At 61.9% G+C, this 22,469-nt stretch overlaps 3 protein-coding genes and 1 long non-coding RNA gene across 9 annotated transcripts; 1 reads left to right on the top strand and 3 right to left on the bottom strand.

The window, feature by feature from the left end:
* Positions 1-5,041: 5,041 nt before the first annotated feature.
* On the bottom strand, positions 5,042-8,706 carry LOC140262466 (myosin light chain kinase, smooth muscle-like). Of its 5 annotated transcripts, none has more exons than XM_072356829.1 (11): positions 8,662-8,706; positions 8,225-8,325; positions 7,702-7,819; positions 7,460-7,547; positions 7,138-7,341; positions 6,800-7,017; positions 6,541-6,664; positions 6,312-6,464; positions 5,969-6,089; positions 5,795-5,885; positions 5,042-5,433 (listed from the first exon to the last, which is right to left on the bottom strand). In XM_072356829.1, the coding sequence occupies exons 3-11, from the start codon at positions 7,715-7,717 to the stop codon at positions 5,309-5,311; spliced, it is 1,140 nt and encodes a 379-aa protein (XP_072212930.1). In that variant the 5' UTR covers positions 7,718-7,819; positions 8,225-8,325; positions 8,662-8,706; the 3' UTR covers positions 5,042-5,308. The 5 variants fall into 5 exon arrangements, with proteins under 5 accessions (XP_072212930.1, XP_072212929.1, XP_072212926.1 ...); XM_072356828.1 differs by having other exon boundaries at positions 7,460-7,550; positions 7,702-7,903; XM_072356825.1 differs by having other exon boundaries at positions 7,460-7,550; positions 8,660-8,690.
* A 2,762-nt stretch (positions 8,707-11,468) lies between these two features.
* On the top strand, positions 11,469-13,970 carry LOC140262401 (uncharacterized). The gene is made up of 3 exons (XR_011905829.1): positions 11,469-11,556; positions 12,329-12,507; positions 12,817-13,970. It is a non-coding gene; the product is annotated as an uncharacterized lncRNA (long non-coding RNA).
* Positions 13,971-14,606: 636 nt separating this feature from the next.
* On the bottom strand, positions 14,607-15,874 carry HEXIM1 (HEXIM P-TEFb complex subunit 1). Its single transcript, XM_072356564.1, has one exon. It carries the CDS (start codon positions 15,716-15,718, stop codon positions 14,882-14,884), a length of 837 nt encoding a protein of 278 aa, XP_072212665.1. The 5' UTR covers positions 15,719-15,874; the 3' UTR covers positions 14,607-14,881.
* A 1,004-nt stretch (positions 15,875-16,878) lies between these two features.
* Positions 16,879-22,102, bottom strand: ACBD4 (acyl-CoA binding domain containing 4). 2 transcript variants are annotated; one of them, XM_072356831.1, is made up of 10 exons: positions 21,937-22,097; positions 21,733-21,853; positions 21,574-21,658; positions 21,379-21,499; positions 20,155-20,271; positions 19,004-19,110; positions 18,651-18,792; positions 17,969-18,141; positions 17,557-17,598; positions 16,879-17,232 (listed from the first exon to the last, which is right to left on the bottom strand). In XM_072356831.1, exons 1-10 carry the CDS (start codon positions 22,004-22,006, stop codon positions 17,122-17,124), a joined length of 1,089 nt encoding a protein of 362 aa, XP_072212932.1. In that variant the 5' UTR covers positions 22,007-22,097; the 3' UTR covers positions 16,879-17,121. The 2 variants fall into 2 exon arrangements, with proteins under 2 accessions (XP_072212932.1, XP_072212931.1); XM_072356830.1 differs by having other exon boundaries at positions 16,879-17,598; positions 21,937-22,102.
* Positions 22,103-22,469: the final 367 nt, after the last annotated feature.

Genomic DNA, 22,469 nt, shown 5'->3' on the forward strand with positions numbered 1-22,469 from the left:
AGACACCCAGCGTGGGAAGAGTCGGGCCCCAGGCTGCAACCCCAAAGAGCCAGAGGGCCCCCCTGGCTGCGGAGTGCCCCACAGCAATGAAGTGCCACCCCTTGAGGGACGCCTCAAGTCAAGGCCAAGTGCCGGCAGAGCGGCGTGCTGGGCAGGGCAGAGCAGGGGGGTGAGACAGGGGAAAGCTGAGAGCCTCAGCCACCAGGAGAGGCGGAGTTGAGGCCCGCGGTCCCAGTTCCTGGCACAGCTCCGTCCGGCGGCCCCGGCTCTGAAGCCAGGTACCAGAAGCCCAGTTGTGCCGCTCACCTCAGCACGGAGCAGCAGCAGCAGCTCGGCCGGCCGCTCGGAGAACGCAGCCGCCTGCTGCCCTCCCTCGGCCCCGGCGCGCACTGCAGCCTCAGCCGCATCCACTCGGGACTGAGACAGCGCAGCACCACGGCCTGAGGGGCGGCCCCGCGCCCGCCACCGGGCTCAGCTTCGCCGCTGTGCCTTCAGATGACGCTTCCCACCCTGACCGAGAGCTCAGCGGGACCGGCCCGGGACGGAGCTGCGCCGGGAGCCCTGCGAGAAGCGGGTCCCATCCAGAGCAAAGGCGGAGAAACGCGGCGTCGAGCGGCGAGGCCTGGGCCAAAATGGCGGCGGGCGCTGACAGGATCCGAGGAGGCGGGGCCTCGGGGGGGCGGGCACCCATTGGCGGCCCCGCAGCCAATAAGGCCTCGGAGCCGCGGATTCGGGTGGTGGCGGGAGGCGCGAGGTTGTTCATTGGTTGAGTCACTCCGGAGCTGACCAATCCCGTTGAGAGCGTGGGGGCGGGGTCGAGGCTCGTGGCTTTGTGTCGCCTGAGGGCCGCCATGTTGGCGTGTGTGGGGAGGGCCTGCAGTCAGAGGGGTGGAGATGTGTTTGCGTCCAGCTTAACGTGATAAATAATACAGCGAGGTAAGGATGGAGCCATCCGCAATCATAATCATAGCAAGGCCCATCTGGGCGTAGCTGAGATGTGCATTCAGATATTACTGATGTTCTTTTCATCACCACTTCCCTTATTACAGTTTCTGTCACTATTGAAGCGCTGTTGTATCCGAGGTCTGACATTCTGCCTGCCTTCCCACCACCGCTGTGGTGTTTTATTAGTGATACGTGAAGGCTTTTATCCAACGCTCCCTGTGGGTTGGTAGCTGTGCACTTCCTGGTCTAACAGGCCTTAGAAGAGCATTGTGGAAGTGATGCATTCAGGAGATGTTCACTGTTTGCCCAGTGCTATTTTTTTACACTGAGGTTCACCTCAGGCTTAGATTTGTTTCCTTCATTCAGCTCACAGCAAAGAGGAAATCACAGATCACGTTTCCAGGATCCCCTCGCCCTGAGTTTGCAGGAGGGAGAGATTCCACAAAGAAATATCATTGTGTTCCTTGATGTTAGCGCTGCCCGAGGGATGTTGGTTGGTTTGAATAAGCATTCTTACGCCTAGATTCTGCAACCCAAAGTAAACATGAGCTTTGATGCTCAGTTCAGACACAGAACCTCGAGGGTTTCCAAGCAGCTGATGGCTCCTTGCAGACCTCCGAGGAGCTGAACCCAGGAATAAGGAAGAGCAGCACTTATGGAGGTTCTCCAGCTGCTGGGAGGCATCCAGCAAGTGGTGCTGGTGCCCTGAAGTGACGTGGCTGAAGCGAAGGTAAACCAGAGGGAGTCGGTCTCCGTTGAAGGATCACTTATTAATTCCTCTCCTCGCAAGAGCCGAGATTGGATTTCTATTTTCAGTGCTGCTGAATTTCTCAGTGGCTGTAATGAGTTCCAGGTATAACTCCGCTCTTCATTTATTCTATTGCTTTCCCTGACAAGCGCTCATTGTTCTGTGTTAAGCCACGGGAAGCAGTGGAAGGGGAAGAAATGTATGCTGGAGGACACAGGCTTCTGTAGATAAATCAGCTTCTATAAGTAAATTAATGTTTGCAGCGTCAAGTACAGGCAATCCTGAAGCAAAAGGCAAGATGATAGAGAGAAGGCTCGTATCTGAGCACCAGGATGTGAATTTTCAGGGCTGTGGGTAGTTTGAAAAACAGACTGAGATAAACATAGTTCCCAATGAGAAATATTTTGGTAATGTCACATGGTAAATAGCTCATCAAGGGATTGATTATATGTAAGTTGGTGTTTGCTTATCATCCACAGCTTGAAGGCATTCTGCTTGGTTCCCAAGGGATGTGTGTGAGTTTAGATCAGCCAGAGTCTGCGTAATGAAGAAAACACAGAACAGATGATACTAATGGGTGGAAATTAGGATGTGATGTATGCGAGCATCAAGAAAAGCACTTGGAGGAGTAATGGAGGAGAAAAGGGTTCTTCAGTGCCTCTGCTTCTCTGGGAATGGAAGATAAATACCACAGACAGAACACAGAATGATTGTTTAGATGTTTCTGGGAGCTTCTCCTCCACCTCAAAGCCAGAATGACTTGTGAATTCAGCCAGAACCCTTCGTCAGGAATGAAAAGTGTGGCTGTCACAGATTCTTACCAGGTTCTGCATAGCAGCGAGTTCAGTTCTGCTGCTGAAAACGTCACTTTATAGAAAAAGACAGCAAGTAGATGAACTCTGTCAGGAGTTGCCTGACACAGTCTTTGAAGAGCCATATTTGGAATTCTTGCTGGGAGTGACCTGCAGCATACAAAGCAGCAATAATGGCATCACCAAAAGAGGATTTGGAGGGGTTGTTGGCCAAAAAGCTTGCCCTGTGCTCTGAGCGTAGGTCTGTGTCAGCTCCTAATTCCTTCTGGATTCCCTTTCCTGCAGTGCATCTATTGTTTACAAGGGAAAGAGGGAGCCAAATCTTGGGCAGAGTGTGCTTGAACCCTGCAAAACCACAGTAGTTTCCTTCTTGCTGGCTTCCCATGGGTACACAGAAGCAGCTGTCAGGAATTGATATTATTAACAGGAACAGGCTTTTGCCACAAAAACATGAGCTGGGCCTGTGTGCTGATAAGACCGTTTCATCGAGAGGGTCCACACCGTGATAGCAAAACAGGAAGGTCACAGCATCCTTTCCTATTAGCCCAAGAGCAGCAGCTAAGTGCTATGAGATCCTCCAAACAAGGCTCTGCAGACACCTGAGCTCGTTTCACCTTTCTGGGGGCTGCTGCAGCATGACAAATTCTGACACAGTGACTACAGGCCTTGTCCTGCAGACACATCCCTGCACTAGTTGGGAGCAAGAGGATTCGGTTCTCTTTGATAAAAGTAATGCTTTCCTCTTAATCCCTCACAGCCTCCAGCTTCAAGGAGCACACAGCAGGAAAGGCCTGAGGAGACACTGTGGGCGGAGGAAGGGGTACAGGCGTGCCTCAAGCTTTACTTGGCACAGCCTCACTACAGCAGTGTACACAGAGCTGCACCATTCAGACCAGGGCACCTCTGCAAGCTCTCCAGCTTCAGCATTTGCTGAGATGAACGGGAGGGATGGGTCCACTGGGACAGAGGAGCAGCAGCCAGTTATTCACCAGAGCCTGCTCAGCACCACCAGGAGCACAAAAAGACAAGGAGATTTCCAACCTGTTGCTTCCAAACCCTGGTCGCTACCTAACCTGCCACCCGAGGGTGAGGTTTGAGGTCACAGTGCTGTTTCTGAGCCCACTCAGTCCCTGCTGGTTACAGTTTGCACAACAACTAGGAGACCAGAACCCCCAGGGGTGGCTGAATGCATTAGACAAGCTTTAAACTAAGAGGAGAAGAAGCAGCAGTCCTAGGAGAGAGCAATAGAATTACTGAACAAAGGGCATGAGATGCTGCGACAGGGAGGGAACCACAAAGTCAACAATGTGAAGCTTCAGCAGGTTCATTTTCAGCACTCACGTGAGCACAGGGAAGTGCCCACAAACCTCTTAGAGTGCTGAGCATGCTGGGGAGCCTGAGATGCCCCCACATACTGCACATGGTATGGGGAATAAACACAGTATGTTAGAGATGTGCTTGCAGGTGCAGGGCTGTGACCTTGTTGGGATCACAGAGGGCAGGGGAGATGGCTCCCACAGCTGGAGCATTGCAACAGAGCAATATAAGCTCTCTAAGAATGACAAGATAGAGAGTTGAGGTTGGATTGCTTCTCCTCCACATAAGGGAGCAGCTGAAATGCAAAAGGTGCTGTTCGGGGATGGAGGAGGAGCAAAGCAGGAGTTCACAGCTTTGGGTTAAAGAGAGGCTGGATAGAGCTGCTGTTGTGATGGGCTCCTGCTCCAGGCCACCTGAGCAGCAAGGACAAGCAGACAAGGCTCTCTACAGGCAGGTGGCAGCAGCCTCACATTCTCAGGCCGTGGTCCTTTATGGGACCCCATAGAGGAACAGCACAGCATAACCTAAACAATCCAGGAGGTTTTTAAAGTATATTGGTAAGAATTGTTGATAGATTTCAGGCAGGCCTTCAATGCTGCACTATAGGGCACATAAACAAGCTGTTGTTGTGTGGCCTGGATAGGAGATCGGAGCTGGATTGAAAGCAGCCTGAATAGCAGATCCCAGAGGATAGACAGCAGCAGTGCCAGGTTTAGTTGGAGGTTGGTAACTAGCAGTGTACTCCAGGAACCAGTGCTGGGTCCAGACTTGCTCAGCATCATTGTTAGCTATCTGGATGATGGGACACAGAGTGTCCTCAGCAAGTCTGCTGATGGGAGTCCAACAAGGGACCCAAAGGGTCTGAAGCACCTCAGAGGAAAGGCTGAGAGATCTGTGGCAGTTCAGCCTAGAAAAGAGAGCGTGCAAGGGATCTTCTCCATTTGTATACATACCTGAAGGGAGAGTGCCATGAGGACAGAGCCAGGGCACAGTGCTACCCCACCCTCAGAGGGAAGATGCTTCCCGAGGGTGGACTTCAGAGATGCTGCTAAAGCCATCCCCATTCAGTCCCAGCCCCAGTGCACAGAGCCAGCCTCCTTCCTGAGGCCATGGTAGTACTGGGTGATGAGACTGGTACCAACCCACAAGGGGTTGGAACAGCTTTGCACAGCTTTCTCCTCCCACCCCGTGATCTGGGGAGGAAGGAGCAGCACAGGGAGCAAGAAATCTCAGTGCTTTATTGGGCTCACAAATACACAGCAAGAAGATTCAGGCTGCAGCTCCAGTCCAGGCAGGCCATGCAGACAGGAGCACCAGTTCTTTGTTGGGACAACAGACACACCTGTCCCCACACCAGCACAGGGACACCTACCACAGGCTGGGGAGGTCATGGTACGAGCTGCAGGCCTGGAGAAGGCTTTGTCCTGGTGACTCTTCTTCCCCTCACCAGCTCCTCTGTGGCTCGGGGCATCACAGCAAGGCTGTGCTAAGCCTTGCCTGCAGCCTCCATACTGCCATTGTCCTCTTCACCTGTTGGAGGCTCTGAGGAGCTGGGATCTCTCTGGGGCAGAGTCCCACAGGCTTGGTGCTCCTCTGCGCTGCAGCATGAGTCTGTAGACAGATGGACAGAGAGCAGTGAGGAGACAGCTGCATGCAGCCCTCTTCTGCTGGAGAAACCTGTGTGACACTTGCAGGGAGCAGCAGCTGATCCTTAAGATCAGGATCATGTGCAGGTCTTAGTGCCTGCTCTAAGCCCACAGCAGAGCTGCCCCCTCAGGTTGAAGGCATGAGACAGCTTTGGGGCACTGAAGCTGGTCCAGAGCAGAAGCTCTGCACTGGGGACATACCCAGTATGTTCAGCTATACAGGGCAGCCAGAGCAGAGGTGGGGGAAAGTGACGGGAGCAAAAGGCAACGAGGGTGGCATAGCAGAGAGAACCTGGGTTTAGTGGTTAACAGTTCAGCACCATCACCTTCCTCATCCTGAGTCTCTGATGCTCTCCTGTCCTGGCTCTGGGACAGCAGTGTGAGCCTGTTGATGGCCAGCAGGGCTTTGCCTGTTTTCTGGAGAGAAGGAAAAGAGCACTGAAGCTCACTGGAGCCCTCATGCCCTCCAGCATCCCCCAGGAACAGCCTGCCCCACATACCTGCCACTTCCGACGGGTCAGGAACTGCTTGATCCGCTCCTTTGGCAGCGCCTTCATGCTCCTGGGCAGGGGCTGCTGTAGCCAGGGGTGCTGGAGAGCCCCTGGACTGGAGAGCCGGCAGCTGGGGATGGATACAGATTGGGAATGGATACAGATTGGGAACTGCTCTCTGGCCTTGATGTAGCTCCAGGGAGTGACTCTGGGCACCACTCTGTGTGTTCAGCACAGAAGGCCTTGCACCTTCCCCTGCTCATCCCTGGGCTTGAGCATCCGCTCCCTTCATCTTCCTCACACCCCAAATCCAGCTCTAACCATGGGGACTCGCCCCACACCCGGATCTTACCGCGGATCCTTCTGCAGCAGTTGGCTGATGAAGTCCTTGGCCTGCTGGGAGATGTCTGAGAATATCTCCTCCTCAAATTCCCACTGGGCAGCTGTGATATTGCTCAGTGTCTCCATGTCATTGTCTCCCTGAAAGGGGGACTCCCCACTCAGCCTGAAGAGAGGACAGAGGACTTCAGGGACAGCTCAGCCCCTTCCCGACCAACTGCTGTCCCCAGGGGTCCACTCACAGGATATAACAGATGACACCGACGCTCCACATGTCTGTGGCAAGTCCCACAGGCTCATAGGAGACCACTTCTGGAGCCATGAACTCAGGGGTTCCATGCAGCACCTTCACAGGGGTGTCTGGAGCTGCAGAGGAGATGGAGCCCATGGGCAGGCAGCCCCAGGACAGCCCAGCTGATCCCAGCACGTTCCTCTGCACCCAGCTGCAACTGATCTCTATGGAGCATCCTGTTGTCACCAGCCCCCTTCCCCCCCACTCACCCAACTTCTGTGCCAGGCCAAAGTCAATGATCTTGAGCCAGTGGCTTCCTGGGCTGACACAGACAATGTTCTCAGGTTTGAGGTCAAGGTGGACGACAGCCTGGCCATGCATGTACTGCAGCCCCTCCAGGATCTGCCGCATGTATTGGGTGCTGCTGGGTTCTGTGTGCTCGAAGTCATCATCCACAATGCGCTCAAAGAGTTCCCCGCCAGCCACGCTGCAGGTGCAGGCAGGGTGCTGGGAACCACACAGGGGCCTGCGGGTTCCCAAACCACCCTGCGCTCCATGTTACCATCCCAGGGCACAGAGACCCGCCCCAGCACCATCCCCAACTCACTACTCCATGACCATCACCAGCTCCGTGGGACCCTGGAAGGCAGCAAGGCACTGCACGAGGCGCGGGTGGTGCAGCAGGTTCATCAGCTCCACCTCAGCCTGAGCTGCCTGCTTCTCCTTGGCTGTCCGCGTCCGGAAGAACTTCCCAGCCCGGATCTTGCCTGTGTCTTTCTCCTGCAGCCGGTACACTGTCCCAAACTTGCCCCTGGAACAGAGCAAGCAGGAGGGATGAAGGAGACGTCACCATCGCTGCCACCTCTCGTCCCACCCACAGGCAGACCCTACAGCTCGGAGCTGGTGGGGATTGTAGGACCCCTACTTACTCTCCGAGCTTCTCCAGCTGTATGTACAGATCCGAAACCTTATCCTGGCTGTTAATGACAACATCACAGCACTCAAAATCCTCCTCACCTGCTGATGGGAACAGAGGGGGTGATCAAAAGGGCTGTAGGGCCACAGCCAAAGCACTGAGCAGAACAGGAAACAAGTGCTGATGTGGGGGTGAGCCCCGTGCTGGGGACACAGCACTGCAGCTGTGGGAGGGCAGACCAAGAACAGCATGTACCTTCTGCCTGAGACATCACGGTGCCCCTGTCAAGGTGCTAGCACAGTCAGGACAGACGCTGGATGCAGTGTTGGTGGGGGGGTGAGGCAGGGGCACCCCTCTGCCTGCTCCTTGGGATCTGTGTGGTGAAGAAGCAGGGCTGAACACGTGGGGAGAACCCCACACAGCCCCCAGTGATGTCCTGCAGGGCCCTGCACCTTCACTAGGAGAGACATCAGGAAGACTCTGAGCTGCTACCTGCAGAGGTAGGAAGCAGTTTTAAAGCAGCACCCCCTTCTCCCTCAAATAGGAACAATCTCTTTCTAGGACCCCCATTGCCTTAGGCAAGAAGCTACAGCCTCTTATGTGCTCCAGCTCGCAGCAGCCAGGAAATCCCCAGGAAAAGCTGCTTTTCTAGGGCAGAGGAGCTGCTTCCTTAGGCAAGTCCCCTCCTCAAGCCTGCCCATAACAAGGGGGTAGACCAGAGCACAGACACCCCCAGATGCTGCACAGTGGCACCCAAACCCAGACCCTCAGTGCTGACCTGTCGCCACCCGGTCCCGTTGTGTCCCAGGCCACCAGCACAGACCCCCGGTCCTTCCAGTCCTGCTGGGTCACTGCTGAGCCACCAGAGTCACGAGTGAGCTGGGAAGGAAGGGTGATGCTGGAGTTGGCATTGGGGATCACTGCAGCCACACAGCCTAGATGGGAATATCAGGGCAAAGCGCCAGCCAGGCTCCAGGCACAGCTGGAGCATCGCTCTTGCAGGGAACAGCCCTCCCCTTCCTTCCCACAGCATTTCCGTACTTGGGGAGAAACAACCACCAGCATCAACACTGAACTGCCTGGCAGCTCACCCCCAAAGCAACCCCAGCACTGCAATCCCAAATACCCCACTGGACACCGCTCAGGGCTTTGGAACCAGATTCCAGCTAGCAAAACTCCAACTAAAGCCACCCAGGCTCTGCAGACAGCTCACACCTCACCACACAGCAATGCCCTCAGCCTCACACCAGCCAATACCCCACCCCAGAGCCTCACAGGACCTAAATCCTACAGGGCACCACCTCATCCCCACCCACAGGTGGGTTCCCACAATAGCCCTAAGTACCCACACCTGCTCCCCCAGCTCCATTTGCAGCCAGTTTCCCATCAGATCCATTGCTGTCCCCATGCCCATCCCAGGCTGTGATCACTCTGATGTCCACAGGTGAGCTGGGATGAATTGGAACAGACCATTGCAAAACCACATCCTGCTTCTGAACTCTGTTGCTTTGAAGCAAAAATGGGGTTTCCCAGCCTCTTCCCCCCAGGACCAAGGGATCTGCTCAGCTGCTCTGAAATCACTGTGCCTTGGTTTCCCCTGCTTTAAAATCAGAAGGACACAGTGATTTCCCACACTGCTGCCTCCAGACCTGGGGATGGGCCGAGGCACGGCAGCAAGTCCCACCCTTTGGGCAGCCCGATGTCGCAGCCTCCCTGCAGCACAGGGCACATCACCCCATTACCTGCGGTGCCTCTGTGGGGTCGTGGCACTGCTCTGCTTCTCACTGGTGCTGTTGGGGTAGAAGCGATACGGGGCTCTGCCAGACACTCCCAAAGTGCTCAAAGTCCACGGGGACAATGTTCCCAGCAGGGTGGCAGGGCCACAGTGTCCGTGCTCTCACACAGCCCACGGCCTGGGGACGGTGCCACAACCTCACCGCTCCCCCGCTGCAATATCGACCCTGCTGGGACACAGCACGGCGCGCCGGGGACATGGAGGACGTGTGGGGGATGCTGGAGGAGAGACCAGAGCGTCTGCAGTGGGTGAGGGGCGGTGGAGACCCCCGCCTGGGTACCTTATTCCTTACAGCATCCTCACTGTAGGGTTTGGTGCCGTTCAGGAGGATTTAGGGGGTTTAGACCGTGCTGTGCTGCACCGCCTCCTGCATCTCAGCATGGGGCAGAAAGGGGGTGGAAAGGGAAACAACTGGGTAGAGTGAGGCTGTCAGGTGCTGCACAGCACAGGGAATGGGGTCTGTGCAGCACCCCAGGGCACAATTGGAACCCACAGCTGCTGGCTGTCAGTGTTGTCTTTGTGCTCATCTCAGCAAAGTAAAATGCTCTGGAAAAAAACAAAAAGCTCTTTGGTGAAACTGATCACAGCCCCATCCCCCCCCACACACACCTTAATTCCCCGGGGGCTGGAGGTTCCCCACTGCACCACTTTCATCTGAACCCCGAGAAAACCCAAAGCTTTTAAGAGCTGAGTGCAGGATGAGCCCCAAGGAGCTGCAGAAATGCCTGCTGTGGGATTTGGATGCCCAGGCAGCTTTGGTGGGGTCCTGGGGCTGGGTATGGTATCCCAACTCTTCTTCCTAAGTCTCTTGTTTCATCCCCTCTCCCATGTGTCCCCCCACCTCGTGTCAGGGGGACACAGGGGACATGAAGAAGACATGGAACATGAGAAGGATGTGCAGGGATGTAGGGTACATGGAAGACACAGGGGACAAGGCCATGTGGGGAGACATGGAAGACATGGGGGGCATGTGGGGGGACACAAGGGACATAGAGGACACAGTGGACATGGGAGGTATGTGAGCAACGTGAGGGTCACAGAGCACATGGAGGGGGAGATGGGAGACCTGAGGACACCAGGAATGGGGACACATTGAAACCATGGGGACCTGGGAGGACCCAGAGACAGGTGGGTGACCCTGGGACATGCAGGGGACATGGAGTACCTATGGGACATGGGGTGACACAGGGGGATGTTGGGGGGATTTAGGGGACTTGGGGGTGCAGAGGGGGCATGGGTGACACAGGAGGCACTCAGGGACCTGGGGACACAACAGGAACACTGACTGGGGACAGCAAGCAGGATCTGGGAACTGGGAATAAGTGTTAACTGGTTGCTTAGGACTGGGAGCTGGGAGCTGGGATCTGAGAAGGAGCTGGAGCAGGTGGTTGGTTCTGGGTACTGCAGAGTGGGAGCTGGGAACTGGGAACTGGGAGCTGGGAACTGGGAACAAGGGATTGGGAAGAGCTGGTAAATGGGAAGCGGTAACTTGGATCTGGGAACTCAGAACTGGGAGCTCAAAGAGCTGAGCTGGGCAGTAGGGAATGTGATTACAGAGCGGAGAGCTGGGAATGGTGCAGAGGGCTTTGAAAGAGGAGGTAAAAACGGCTGGGAAGTGGGAACTGTTAGTAAGTGTGATTTGGGAGCTGGGGGCTGGGAGGTCTGGACTTGGAGCTGGGAACTGGGAAACTGAACTGGGAAGCGTGGAACTGGGAACTGGGATCTTAGCGCAGTGTGCGCTGACAGGAGCTGCGGCCGCCATCGGGCCTTCCCTCAGCCTCCTCTGCCCAGCGCCCAACACGCCGCAGGGTCTCAGCGCTCCCCACAGCCCTCGATCCCTTCCCGGTCCTTGTAACCCCCATTGTTTGTGTGTTTCGGTACGCGGGCGGATCTCCCGGACGGAGCCTGAGACGGGCACAGCGCGGAGCGACCACCGCCCGTTAGGCCCGGAGCAGGCCGCAGGCCCCGCACCCGTCGCCATGGCAACCCACAGCGCGCAGGCGCAGAGTCCCACAGGTGGGCCGCACGGCATCATGGGGCGGAGAGTCCGCAGAACTGCAACCCCTTCACCCCGCCCGCAGCGTAGGACTACAGCTCCCATAAACCCTCGCGGCGGAAGCGCATCCCCTCCCCTTCCTCTACACCTCTCCCTCCTATTGGCTCCGCCGCCATATCCGGCAGCAGTACGGCGGCTCCTGATTGGTTGGAAGGCGAGCGGGACGAGGCGGCGGCTATGGCGGACGAGCGGGCGGTGTGAGGGCTCGGCCGCCATTTTGTGTGTGTGGGGGCTCGCGCCAGGCCTCGCTGCCCGCCTGGTGAGCGGCCGGGAGCTTCGATGGGACTCTGAGCCCAGCCGGGAACGCGGGGGAGCGGCTCCCTCCGGTGTCGAGTCCTGAGGAGAGCGGCGGAGCCCCGCGCGGTGCGGCCGTTCCCCTCAGGAGTGCGGGGCTGCGGGGCGGGGGGGGCCCGGGAAGGCCGCAGCTGTGGGCCGGAACTGAGGGAAAGGCGGCGGAGGGGCCGGTGCTGCCTGGGCCTCCCTCGGGGATTGGGGGGTTGTGGGAGGAAAAGTGCGGGCCGGGGCTGCGCTGGGGGAGCGGCGGGGGCTGAGTGAGCCCGGTAGGCGCGGGGGGGAACGGCGCATTTCTGTAGGGAAAGGGACGTTTGGGTTTGGAAACACGGAAAGTCACACAGTGACACGAGCCTTGAACGCAGCCCGTGTGAGGAACGAGCCCCGGATGTCAGCCCTGAGAACAGCCCCTCAGTTACACTCATCTCGGGGTCGCGGGTTCCTGAGGTGCTGCAGGGCCCCCCCCACCCCCACAGCCAACATGGACCCACACGGCCCCCCCCAGACCCCGACACAACTGCCCCATCCGGCCCATTGTGCCCCCGGGGCTGATGGGGGAATAGGAGCGCTTGGTTCAGGTGTAAAACAGCACGACGGGGGGTTCTGAGTGCAGGCCCTGCTGTCAGACGTGGGCCCTGCCAGTCGTAAATGGGGTTGTTTTCCATCGATACAACGTGGGTTTTAAGGAAAATGCTCTGCTGAAACAGGTTTGCTGACGAATGTCCGCGTTGCTCTATTAGCTCCTGCACTCCGGAGCTTTGCATTTCAGATACTGCTGCATTTCAGATACTGCTGCATTTCCAAGCTGTGGGAGTTTTATTTCCATGCACCTCAGTGCTGCGTTCAGCTCTGGGCTCCTCACTACAAGAAAGGAACCGAGGCCTTGGAGTGTGCAGAGAAAGGCACGGAGCTGTGAGAGGTGTGAGCACAGAGGGGAGCAGGGATGGGTCAGTGTGGAGGAGAGGAGCTCAGGGAGACCTCAGTGCTGTCTGCAGTGCCATGAGAGGAGGTGGGGGGAGGAAGGGGGGTCGGCCTCTGCTCCAGGTGAGAGCAATAGGGTGAGAGGGACGGGCTCATGTTGCACCGGGGAGGAGCAGGTTGGGTGTTAGGAAATAGAATGGGAGCCGTGGGGATGTGGCTCAGCAGGTGGGGGGGGTTGGGCTCAGGTGGGGTTGGGCTCGGGGGTCTTAAAAGCCTTTTCTAACCCTAATGACTGCGTGGTGCTCAGTGTGTCCTACAGTGCGCAGCTCAGCATCCAGCCTTGGGGCTGTCTGGGTTGTTGGAGGCGGCCTTGGTGGTGGGCTCACACCAAAGGGCTGCGAGCAGCAACGGAGAGAGGCTGCAGAGAGGCTGGAGAGGGACCAACGCTGGTGCTGTGCTGCAGAGGGATGGGAGCGCTGCCTCCTCTATGAAGGGCTCCTGCTTACATGGGATAGAGCAGCTGTGTGAGCCGTAAGGGTAAAGAATTAAAGAACAGGTGGCACTGGAGCGAGCGGTGCTGTCCCAAAGCTGCTCCATGTTGGACCCAGGTTTCGCTTTGAGCGGCCGTTGTGTGTTGCGGCGTTGGCGTGTTGTTCTAATGGACGGCTTCCCTTTTTGCAGCAGCGCTCTGAAGGAGCTGGGCTGCCGCAGCAGCTTCCTGCATGGAGGAGCGGATCCCGGTCCCCTCGTGCTTCAGCAAGGAGCTGGAGGGCTGCGCTGAGTGCGGGAGGCGGGGATGGGGTCAGTCAGCAGCAATGAGCGCTAAGGCTCCTTCATTGAGCAGAACGTGGCACGAAGTTGGTAGAGTCGGGTCGGGGAGTTGGTGGGTGTGGAGGGAGCGGCGGCGCTCAGACGGGGGAGGTTCCCGTGTCAGTCTATTGCTGAAGCGTTGGCAGGTAACACGGAACGAAGGGGCTGCTCCAATGAATTCAATGTAACCGCGTTGGGGTCAGCGGGTGCAGGACGGCCGGCGGCAGCGCCGAGCTGCTGGCAGACATGGCTGCAGACATCACTTAGTAACAGCCGGGCTGCTACATTGCTCCGCCGCTTTCCTCGTCTGCGTTTCTCCCCCTCCGGCCGCTCGGAGCTGTTGGTGCCGCCCGGCCCAGCGCGCTGCCGGGCTCGGACACTCGGCTGTGCCGGGAGGAGCCGAGTCCGCCCCGTGCGGCGCTGCGGGGCTCCAGGTGGAGCGGGAGGCCTCGGCGGGCCGCTGCTTCTCCCCGAGCGATGGCTGCTAACGAGTGAGGTCCCAATTAACTCGGCCCGATCCTAACGAGTGAGATCCCAATTAACTCGGCCCGATCCTAACGAGTGAGATCCCAATTAACTCGGCCCGCTCCGACGCACGGAGATGCGGCAGAGCCCAACAGCCCAGCGCTGCCGCTGCTGTCACGGCAGAGGGAAGGGAAAGGAGACGCCGCGAGGCTCCGGGGCAGCCCCGCTGCACTGTTGCCTTTTGGCCGAGCTGTGCCGGGACCTGCCTGCAGCCCCGCGGCATCTGCCCCGCTCCCCGCAGCTGCCGTTTGCTATGAAGTAAAGCTGCCCCCGTAGGTGCGGAGCGGGCCGCCTCCTCTGCGAGCCGTGTTCCATAGCGCCCATCCTGCCCTCGGTTACACAACCGCGGCTCAGCCCAGCGCTGCTTCACCCTTCGCCGTCCCCATCCCCCCGCAGCTCCCCGTCCTGTCCTCCCCCCCCCCCATCAGGTACAGCACTGGGGGCCGCCCCCTCCCCTCAATGCCCCCCCCCCTCTGCCCATTGCTGCTGACACCACAACTTCTCCGCTGGAAAAGAACTTTTAAAGCCCCGTTTCTGGCACTTTGTGGGGAGCTCCGAGGCAGGAGAACGAGCCTTTTCGGTGAGCGAATCTCTTCGGCTTCGTGCCTTTAGGAAGGTGGGAGCTGCCCCCCCCGTCGCCGAGTTGTCCCGCTGCGCGCTGAGCTCCGCCGGCCGGAACGCAGCGAAACGATCCGAGCTGCGTCCGCAGGTGGGAGAAACTTGGGGGTTGTCCCCCATAAATCAGACCGAAGCGGTTCCAGTTACAAGTCATTAAATTTATTAGACCTCTCTATTATTTATTATTATTATTTATTTTTTTATAGTCAGTTTTGGCCAATTTACACTTTTTTTTTTTTCCTTTTTCTTCTTTTTTTCTCCGTTTTGGTTTTTCACACACACACACACACGGGGAGGAGGGGAAAGAAAGGAAAAAAGAAGCATCCTCATGAGTTCTGTTTGACAGCGACCCCTCCCCACCCGCCTCCAAAGGGGGTTGGGCCGAGCGCCGCGTCCCGCAGCTCCGCTCCGAGGGTCGCTCACTCCGGAGCCGCCTCCGCCGCTCGCACGTCCCTCTCCCGCAGCAGCTGCAGGTTCTCCGCCCGCAGCCGGTCCACCTCCAGCTCCAGCAGCCGCGCCGCCTCCGCCGCCTCGCCGTGCTTCTTGCTCTCCATCCTCAGGCGGTTGTTCTCGTCCTCCATGCGGGAGAGGCACTTCTCCAGCTCCAGGTACTCCTTCACCAGCTCCTGCTTGCTCATGTTCTGCAGGCTCTCCACGTGGTACCGCTCGTACGTCTCCGAGAAGTCCCTCTGCAGGAACTCGCTGCCGTCCCCCCCCATCCCGTCGCTGCCGCCGTCCTCCTCGGCCGCCTCCTCCAGGAAGTCCTCCTCGCTCGTATCGTCCGACTTGGCGGCGGAGCGCCGCGGGTACAGCCCGGTCTTCAGGTCGGGCTCCTCCTGGTCGTGGTCCTCCATCAGGAACTGCGTGGTGTTGTAGGGCGCCACGGGCTGCCCCTTGGCGAACATCTCGGCGCGGAGCCGCGAGGCGCGCAGGCTCTGCCGCTCGTCGAACTGCTGCTTCTCCTCCCAGCTCAGCTTCGAGTAGGGCTTCCAGCGCCGCTTGTTCTTCGACGGCCGACGCCGGTGCTTCTTCTTGGCGGGCCACTCCTGGGCGCGCCCCACGGCGGCGCGGTACCGCGGCCTCAGCCCCGGCTGCCCCTCGCCGCCCTCCGCCGGCCGCGCCTCGTGGTCCCCCGCGCCCTCCGCCGCCTCGTCGCGGGGAGGCAGCCGGCCGCCGTCCCCGTCAGTCTGCGCTTCGCCCCGCTCGGGATCGGGGGCCGCGGGCGCCGCCTCCGGGGCGCGCTCGGCGTCGGCCATGGCTGCGCGCTCCGCTCCCGCGCGGGCGGACGCTACATCGGAGCCGTCCCCCCCCCCGGGCCGCGGGGTCACGGCCAGACAGGGGTTAACGCCGCCGGGCCCGCCCCCCCCGCGCGCATGGCACGCGCCGCCGCCTCCTTCTCCTCCTCCCTCCGCGCCCGCCCTGCCCTCCCCCCCCCGCGCCTCCACCGCGACCCGCCGCCGCCGCCTCCCGACTGCCGCTCCCCACCCGCTCCGCCGCCTTATATAGCCGCGCGCGTCCCGCGCAGGCGCGCTGCGCGCCCCGCCCCACGGCCAATCGGCGTGCGCGAGGGGCGGGGCGTATCGCGTAGACACGCCCCTTCGCCGTTCGTCCGGCCGAGATCCGATTGGCGGGGCGAAACGTCGGTCGCGCGTTTCAGCCAATAGCGGGAAGGGGGCGGGTCAGGGCCGTACCACGCGCGCGGGGGGGAGCTCCGGGCGCGACGCTCCGCGACCTTCAGCGCCGCAATGAGGGCAGCGCCGCGCGGCCCCCGCCCCGCATGGAACGGCCCAAAGAGTCCGCACCGCGCGGAGGGACACCGAGCGGAACCGCGGTACCGCCGGGACGGGAGCGTCACATGGAGCGTCACATGGAGCGCACGGCGGGAGCGGGGGGGGGACAGAGACGGGAGGGAAAGAGAGAGAGAAGGGGAGGATCGCGCGGAGGCGTCACGGAACCTCCGCCGTGTGCGGTGATGCGGCTCAGGCCGCGCGGAGGGAGATGTAAACAAACCCGAGCGGAGCGAGTCCCGCCTTAAAGGCGCCGCGTCCCTTTTTTTGCGGGTAGTGGATGGGGGGGATGGGAGCAATGGGAGCAATGGAGTGAGAGCAGCGGGGAACCAACGGCGGCCCGGGGCTGCGTGGGACGGATCCATCCATCGCTTCTCCAGGGGCGGCAGCGGGTTGGGGGGATCCCGCTGCAAACGGCGGCATCGCGCTACGATGGTGTCACGTGCCGAACCGAACCGAGCCGTGGTGCCGGCTGGCGCTGCGCCCGCTACCGGACAGGTGGTTCGGCCCGCAGCCGCCCGGCCCCGTTCGGCCCGGTGACAACGGGACGGAGCCGCCGTGGGCTGCCCCCCCCCCCCACCCCTCCATCCTCCATCCCCCATCCGGGCAGCACACGCAGCCAGAACCGCGCTGAAAGGCAACTTTAATCGGGGGGGGTCGGGCTGAACCCGCTGCGGTTCTGACCCCGCTGCCGTCCGTGTCCCCGCGGCTCCCACCGCCGTCCAGGCCCGGCCGCTCCTCGGCGGCACCGGGCGGCCCCCGGGACCCCGCGGCCGTTCCGCGCTGAGCTGCCGGGTTCGGCCTTGGCGGTGCGGGACGAGCGGAGCCGGGAACGGCGGCGTGGGGCGCCGGGAGGCCGCGCTGGGGACGCGTCACCTCTTCCTGCCCCGCCAGCGCCGCAGCAGCCACTGCGTGACGAAGGGCCACGCCACGAGGAACAGCAGCGTGTGCGGGGACGCGGGGAGCGGCCACGGGGACTCCGGCTGCAGAGGGGACAGACACGCGTGGGGAGCGCGGCGGGGCGGCACGAAACGCACCGAGCGCTGCCGGCCGTTCGCTGGGCGCCGTCCCGCCGGGCTCTCAGCGCTGCCGACAGCGTCGGTGCGCGGGGACAGGAGCGAACGGGACCCGCTGCTCACACCTGTCCCCGCCGCCCGCCCCACGGCCGCCTCCAGCCCTCCCGCTGCAGGACCCCCCCCCGGCCCGGACGCCGCCCCCGGCCGCACAGCCGGGCTCACAGCAGCGCCGTGGGGACGGACGGGACGGGTCGGCAGGGAACGCGCGGCGCTGCCTCTCGGCCCGCTCACCTGCACGGCGAGCAGCTCTCCGGGATCGGCCTCGGCCGTGTCCTGCAAGACAGGAGCGGTTGTGGGGAGCAGCCAGGAACCACGGGCAGCCACCGCATCCGGGACCCGGGGCGACGGGGATCTCAGGGGCGATGAGGATGTCGGGGCGATGGGGATGTCAGGGTGATGGGGGTGTTGGAGGCGGTGGGGATGTTGGAGGCGATGGGGATGTTGGAGCGATGGGGATGTTGGAGGTGATGGGGATGTGGAGGTGATGGGGATGTGGAGGTGATGGGGATGTGATGGGGATGCCGGGGGCAGCGCTCCCCGCTCGGCCCTCGGGCAGATTCGAGGGCGGCCCCCGCCCTGCCACGATGCGGCCCCGCCCCCGGCCCACCCCGAGCTGCCCACCCGTGGCAGCGGTGCCGCGTACCTGCGTGGAGGCGAGCAGCTCCAGCTCGCTCAGCCGCTCCAACACGCGCTTCATGTCGTCCTGCAGGGCCCGCACGGTGCCGGCCACGTGGGCGTCCAGCTCCGGCAGCTGCTCCACGGCGCTGGGCTCGGCGGGGCTCCCCGCATCCTCCTCCGGCCCGGCGAGACGCGGCTCTGTGGGACCAAAGGGAGGCGACGCTCAGCCACGAACGGAGCGGGGCTGCGTGTCCCGGCGCTGCCGGATGGAGGATCTCCGCTTCTCGGCCCCGAACCCGCCCCGCGCTGCCCATAAGCCCGGCAGAGCCCCAACGCCCGGCAGGACGGGAGCAGCGATCGGGGCTGCCCCTCGCCGAGTCCCGGCTGCGCACTGCCAGGATGGCCGCGTCCCTCGTGCCTCCTGCGGGGACGCCGAGCCCGGCCCCACGGGGAGCTCCGGCCCCTACTGGCACGCCCATGTTGTCCGAGGGCACCGAGCGGCGCTGCCGGCGGGGCTGCACGGCGCTGAAGGATGCGCAGCATTCAGCGGGGCAATAAGGGGGGATCCGTCCCGGAGGGGAAGCATCGAGCCGGCCGGGAACCGGGGGATGAGGAGGACGGACGCGGGGATTCGTGGCTGCCGGTGACGGCGCTCAGCCCGCACAGCCCAGGCGGGCAGGGAGCAGCGGGAGCCGAGCTGCACCCACCTCCATCGGAGCGCCGGGCTGCGAGGTCGGCACCGCCGCTCCCCTCCCGTCTTCTGCCTTCACCCCGCTCCGCCCGCCCAGCCACGCGCCCGGCCGGGCCGCTCTTTGGGAACAGCCCCCGCTCCGCCAGCAGCCGCCCGGCCTGCGCACGGTACAAACAGCCACGCTCAGGGCCGAGCTGTGCGGCTCCCGCTGCGCGTCCTCCCGGCCCGCCCCGCACTGCGGGAGCTCAGCGGGGTCACAGCGCTGCCAGGAAAGCGGTGCGGAGCCGACGGCAGCGCCCGGATGGAGGGGGGTGCAGGGGGGGCTGCCGGGACCCCAGCACGGCACGGCGCAGCTCGGGGGGACGTTACCTGCTCGTGCTCCATCTGCTCCGTGGTATCGCAGAACACTTCCCCCTCCGAGTCACTCGTGCCCTGGCTGCCCTGGCGCGTGTCGGCAGCAGGAGCCGGCCCCGCTCCTGCAAGGAAGCACAGGCAGCGCCGGCGTGACGGGAGGTGGCTGCGGAGCCGCTGCGAGCGTGGGGTTAAAGCTCAGCACGGCCGGAAAGCGGAAAGCAGAGCTGTGTGCATCAAGGCAGGGCCCGAATAAAGCAGGGCCCGAATAAAGCAGGGCCCGAATAAAGCAGGGCCCGAATAAAGCAGGGCCCGAATAAAGCAGGGCCCGAATAAAGCAGGGCCCGAATAAAGCAGGGCCCGAATAAAGCAGGGCCCAAACCCCTCAGCAGGAGGCTCGGAGGAAAGAGAAGTGCTCATTGCTGCCGCTCGGGGCCACGAAGCATCGCCCACAACCAAGGAAAGGCACCGGGGGCAAAAAGGGACAGATTCATCGTGGCTGTGAATGCAGGGCCTGGCTCACAGACCGGCACCTGCAGAGCTCTGCGGGAACAGGGCTGCGTCCTGCAGGACCCACAGCACAGCCCTGGGGACACACAGCCCTCAGGGACCGGCCCCTCACAGCCCTGGTGCAGACACAGCACTGCTCTGTGACCACACGTGCTGCTGGTGGGGGCTGCTGCCAGCTCTGCTCCCCCGCAGCACACAGCCCACACCAGGGGCTGCTCTGTGCTGGCTGAGCCACGTGTGTGAGCAGAGGGCACGCAGATACCAGCACTGTGTGTACACCAGGGGCTGCACAAGAAACCCAGGGCTGAGGCTTGGCACAGCAGCTCCAGGGCTGCTTCCTTTCCCCTATGGATCACACGCAGCTCCCAGGGCGCTCTGCCCATCCCCGCCTCGCTCTTATCCCCTGGCTGCTGTTCAGCAGGATGAGGTCTCTGCACACAGCCACGAACCTCACAGTCACCCAACACGCTCAGGGTTACGCTGGGGGTCAGCAGCTGCCCCACAAGAAGCCCCGGCCCTGCATGACATACAGGCAGGGTTGGACCAGACGTGCCTGCAGCCAACAGCTCTGTGTTGGGACGGAGGCCCGGCCCAGCCCCGTCACCACCGCCTCCTCCATGGGGTCTCTGCCGGGTGTTGGCCACACCAGGGAGACCAACCTGTCGCCTGCTGCCCGTCCTGCTGCTCCCCGGGCAGCGCATCCTGCAGGCACTCCTGGGCCGGGCCGCTCTCTTGCTCCTCCTGGCCGTGCTCAGCCGGCTGCTGCTGCTGCTCATCTGCAGGGAGAGAAAGGCAGCAGAGTTAAAGTGCTGTGCATCTCTCTGCGGTGCCGCCCGCCCTCTGTGTGGATGAACCCCTGCACCCCACATCCCCCCCCCCACCCGGGTGTTGGAGCCCACAGGGTTAAGTGCAGCCATGCAGCACTTCCAGCAGGCAGGACTTTGCTCCCCACTCCTGGCCAGGCAGCTGTGTGGCAATGCTGCCCTGCACCTCGTATGGGCTGCAGGGCACCACCAGCACCCACCCAGCCCAGCCTCCAAAAATCACCTCTCTCACCTGGATTATCATTAACAAAACAAACAGGAAAAGGCTTGCGGTGAGTCCGAGCACCTTTAGCACAAATAACTCAATGGCTTAAGAAGAAGTTTGTTGTTTTAAAGCACGTTTCAGGCCGCCGGCGTTTATTTGGCTGGCAGGCAGTGTGAGCTTTCTGTCCTTTCTAAGGGACAGCAGTGCGGGAGGACACCCACAAAGGGGGGAAGGATGGGGAGTTCATAGCCAGCTTCCATGTCACAGAGAAAAGCAGCCAATTCCTGGGGCGTTCAGCAAAAAGAACGAATGCACCTGGGAGGAAGCAGCCGTTGTGAGGCTGAGCCATGCAGGAACAAACCCTGCCAATGTGCTTTGGGTGTCTTTGTGGACGCAGGGGAGTCAGAGTCTGTCAGAGCTCTGCCAGTTTATACCTGCTGCCAAGGCGGCCCAAATCTCACCTGCTGCAGAGCTAACGGAGGCAGCAGCCACATGGAGGGGTTTCAGTTCCAACTCAAGGCCGCCCCAACACCTCCCTACCCCCATAGGCTCCCTCCCCAGCCTGTTTCCTCGCACACAGCCCCGTGTTTGTTTACATCAGGTGCTGCTGACGGTGTGCAGCCGCCTGCCTGGCGCTGTGCCTGCGCTGGGGCCGAGCAGGAGGAGCACAGCCCGGCTGCCACGGCCATGTAGGGCTGCGTGAGGGGAGCCTGGAAGCCAAAGCTCAGCTTTTCTCCTCCGAGTTCAGGGGAGGGAAGGCTCGTGTTGGAGACAGCAGCACCTGCCGGGCGGGACGGCGCTGGGAGCAGCAGCAGCAGCAGCAGCAGCAGGTGGGAGGTGGGGGCCCCACTCACCCGCCGCCGGTCGGAAAAAGGCCTCCGGAGGCCGCGGCATGTCGCGGATCACCTCGTAGAGCGGCTCGAAGTAACGGAACATCTCCTGCGTCGTCTCGTCCGGCCGCACCGTGTCGATGATCTGCGGGCGGCGGAGCAGAGCTGTGGGCCGGCCCGGCGGGAGGCGCCGCCCGGAGCCCCGCAGGCCGCCGTTACCTTCTGGGCCACCTTCTTCATCTCGGCCACGTACGCGGCCATGGCCTCCTCCTTGCTCATCCTGCCCAGGCTGTGCCACGCGTCCCTGCGGGCCGGACGGCGCTGAGCCGGGGCTGATCCGACCCCGCGGCGCCCGGCCCGGCGCTGCCCGCCCCGTACCACTTGTAGCGCCCGATGGGGTCCCAGAAGCCGGGCCGGGGCTCCTGGCAGCGGCCCGCCGTCGCCTGCTTGTAGTAGCTGTAGAAGCGCAGCATCTCCTCGTAGGAAGGCCGGTACGAACCTAGCGCACCGCAACGCCGTCAGCACAGCATAGAACGGCCCGGCCCCGCTCCCGGCCCGGCCCCGCTCCCGGCCCGCACTCACCGCTCCGGGGCAGCCCCTGGATGACGCGCACGGCCGCCTGGAACTGAGCCCCGCAGCCCGGCTCCGCCATGGCCCCGCTCCGCCGGCCCCGCCGCTCGGCTCTCCGTGAGGGGACGTCGCGCGGCCAATCGGCGCGAGGCTTCCATCGGCGCCGACGTACCGCACCCAATCAGCGCGCCGCTTGCGAAACGGGCCGCGCTGTCCCGCCTCCTCCGGGCCAATAGCGGCGTAGCGCGGGAGCCCCCTGCTGGAGGCGGGGCGCGCTGCAGCCAATGGGAGAACGGGGAACGTGCGCTGTGGCGCCCCCTGCCGGCTGCGGGGAGGAACAGCGCGGGGCGGGGCGGGGGGGGACCCCGAGGGGCAACACGGGGGGACGGAGAGAGGGAGGGGAGTGGGGACGGGACGGGATGGGGACAGTATAGGGATAGTATAGGGACGGTATGGGGACAGTATGGGGAGAGGACGTGGGGACAGTATAGGGACGGTATGGGGACAGGACATGGGGACGGTATGGGGACAGGACATGGGGACAG

This window comes from Excalfactoria chinensis, chromosome 24 (assembly GCF_039878825.1).
Source record: "Excalfactoria chinensis isolate bCotChi1 chromosome 24, bCotChi1.hap2, whole genome shotgun sequence".
NCBI lineage: Eukaryota > Metazoa > Chordata > Aves > Galliformes > Phasianidae > Excalfactoria > Excalfactoria chinensis.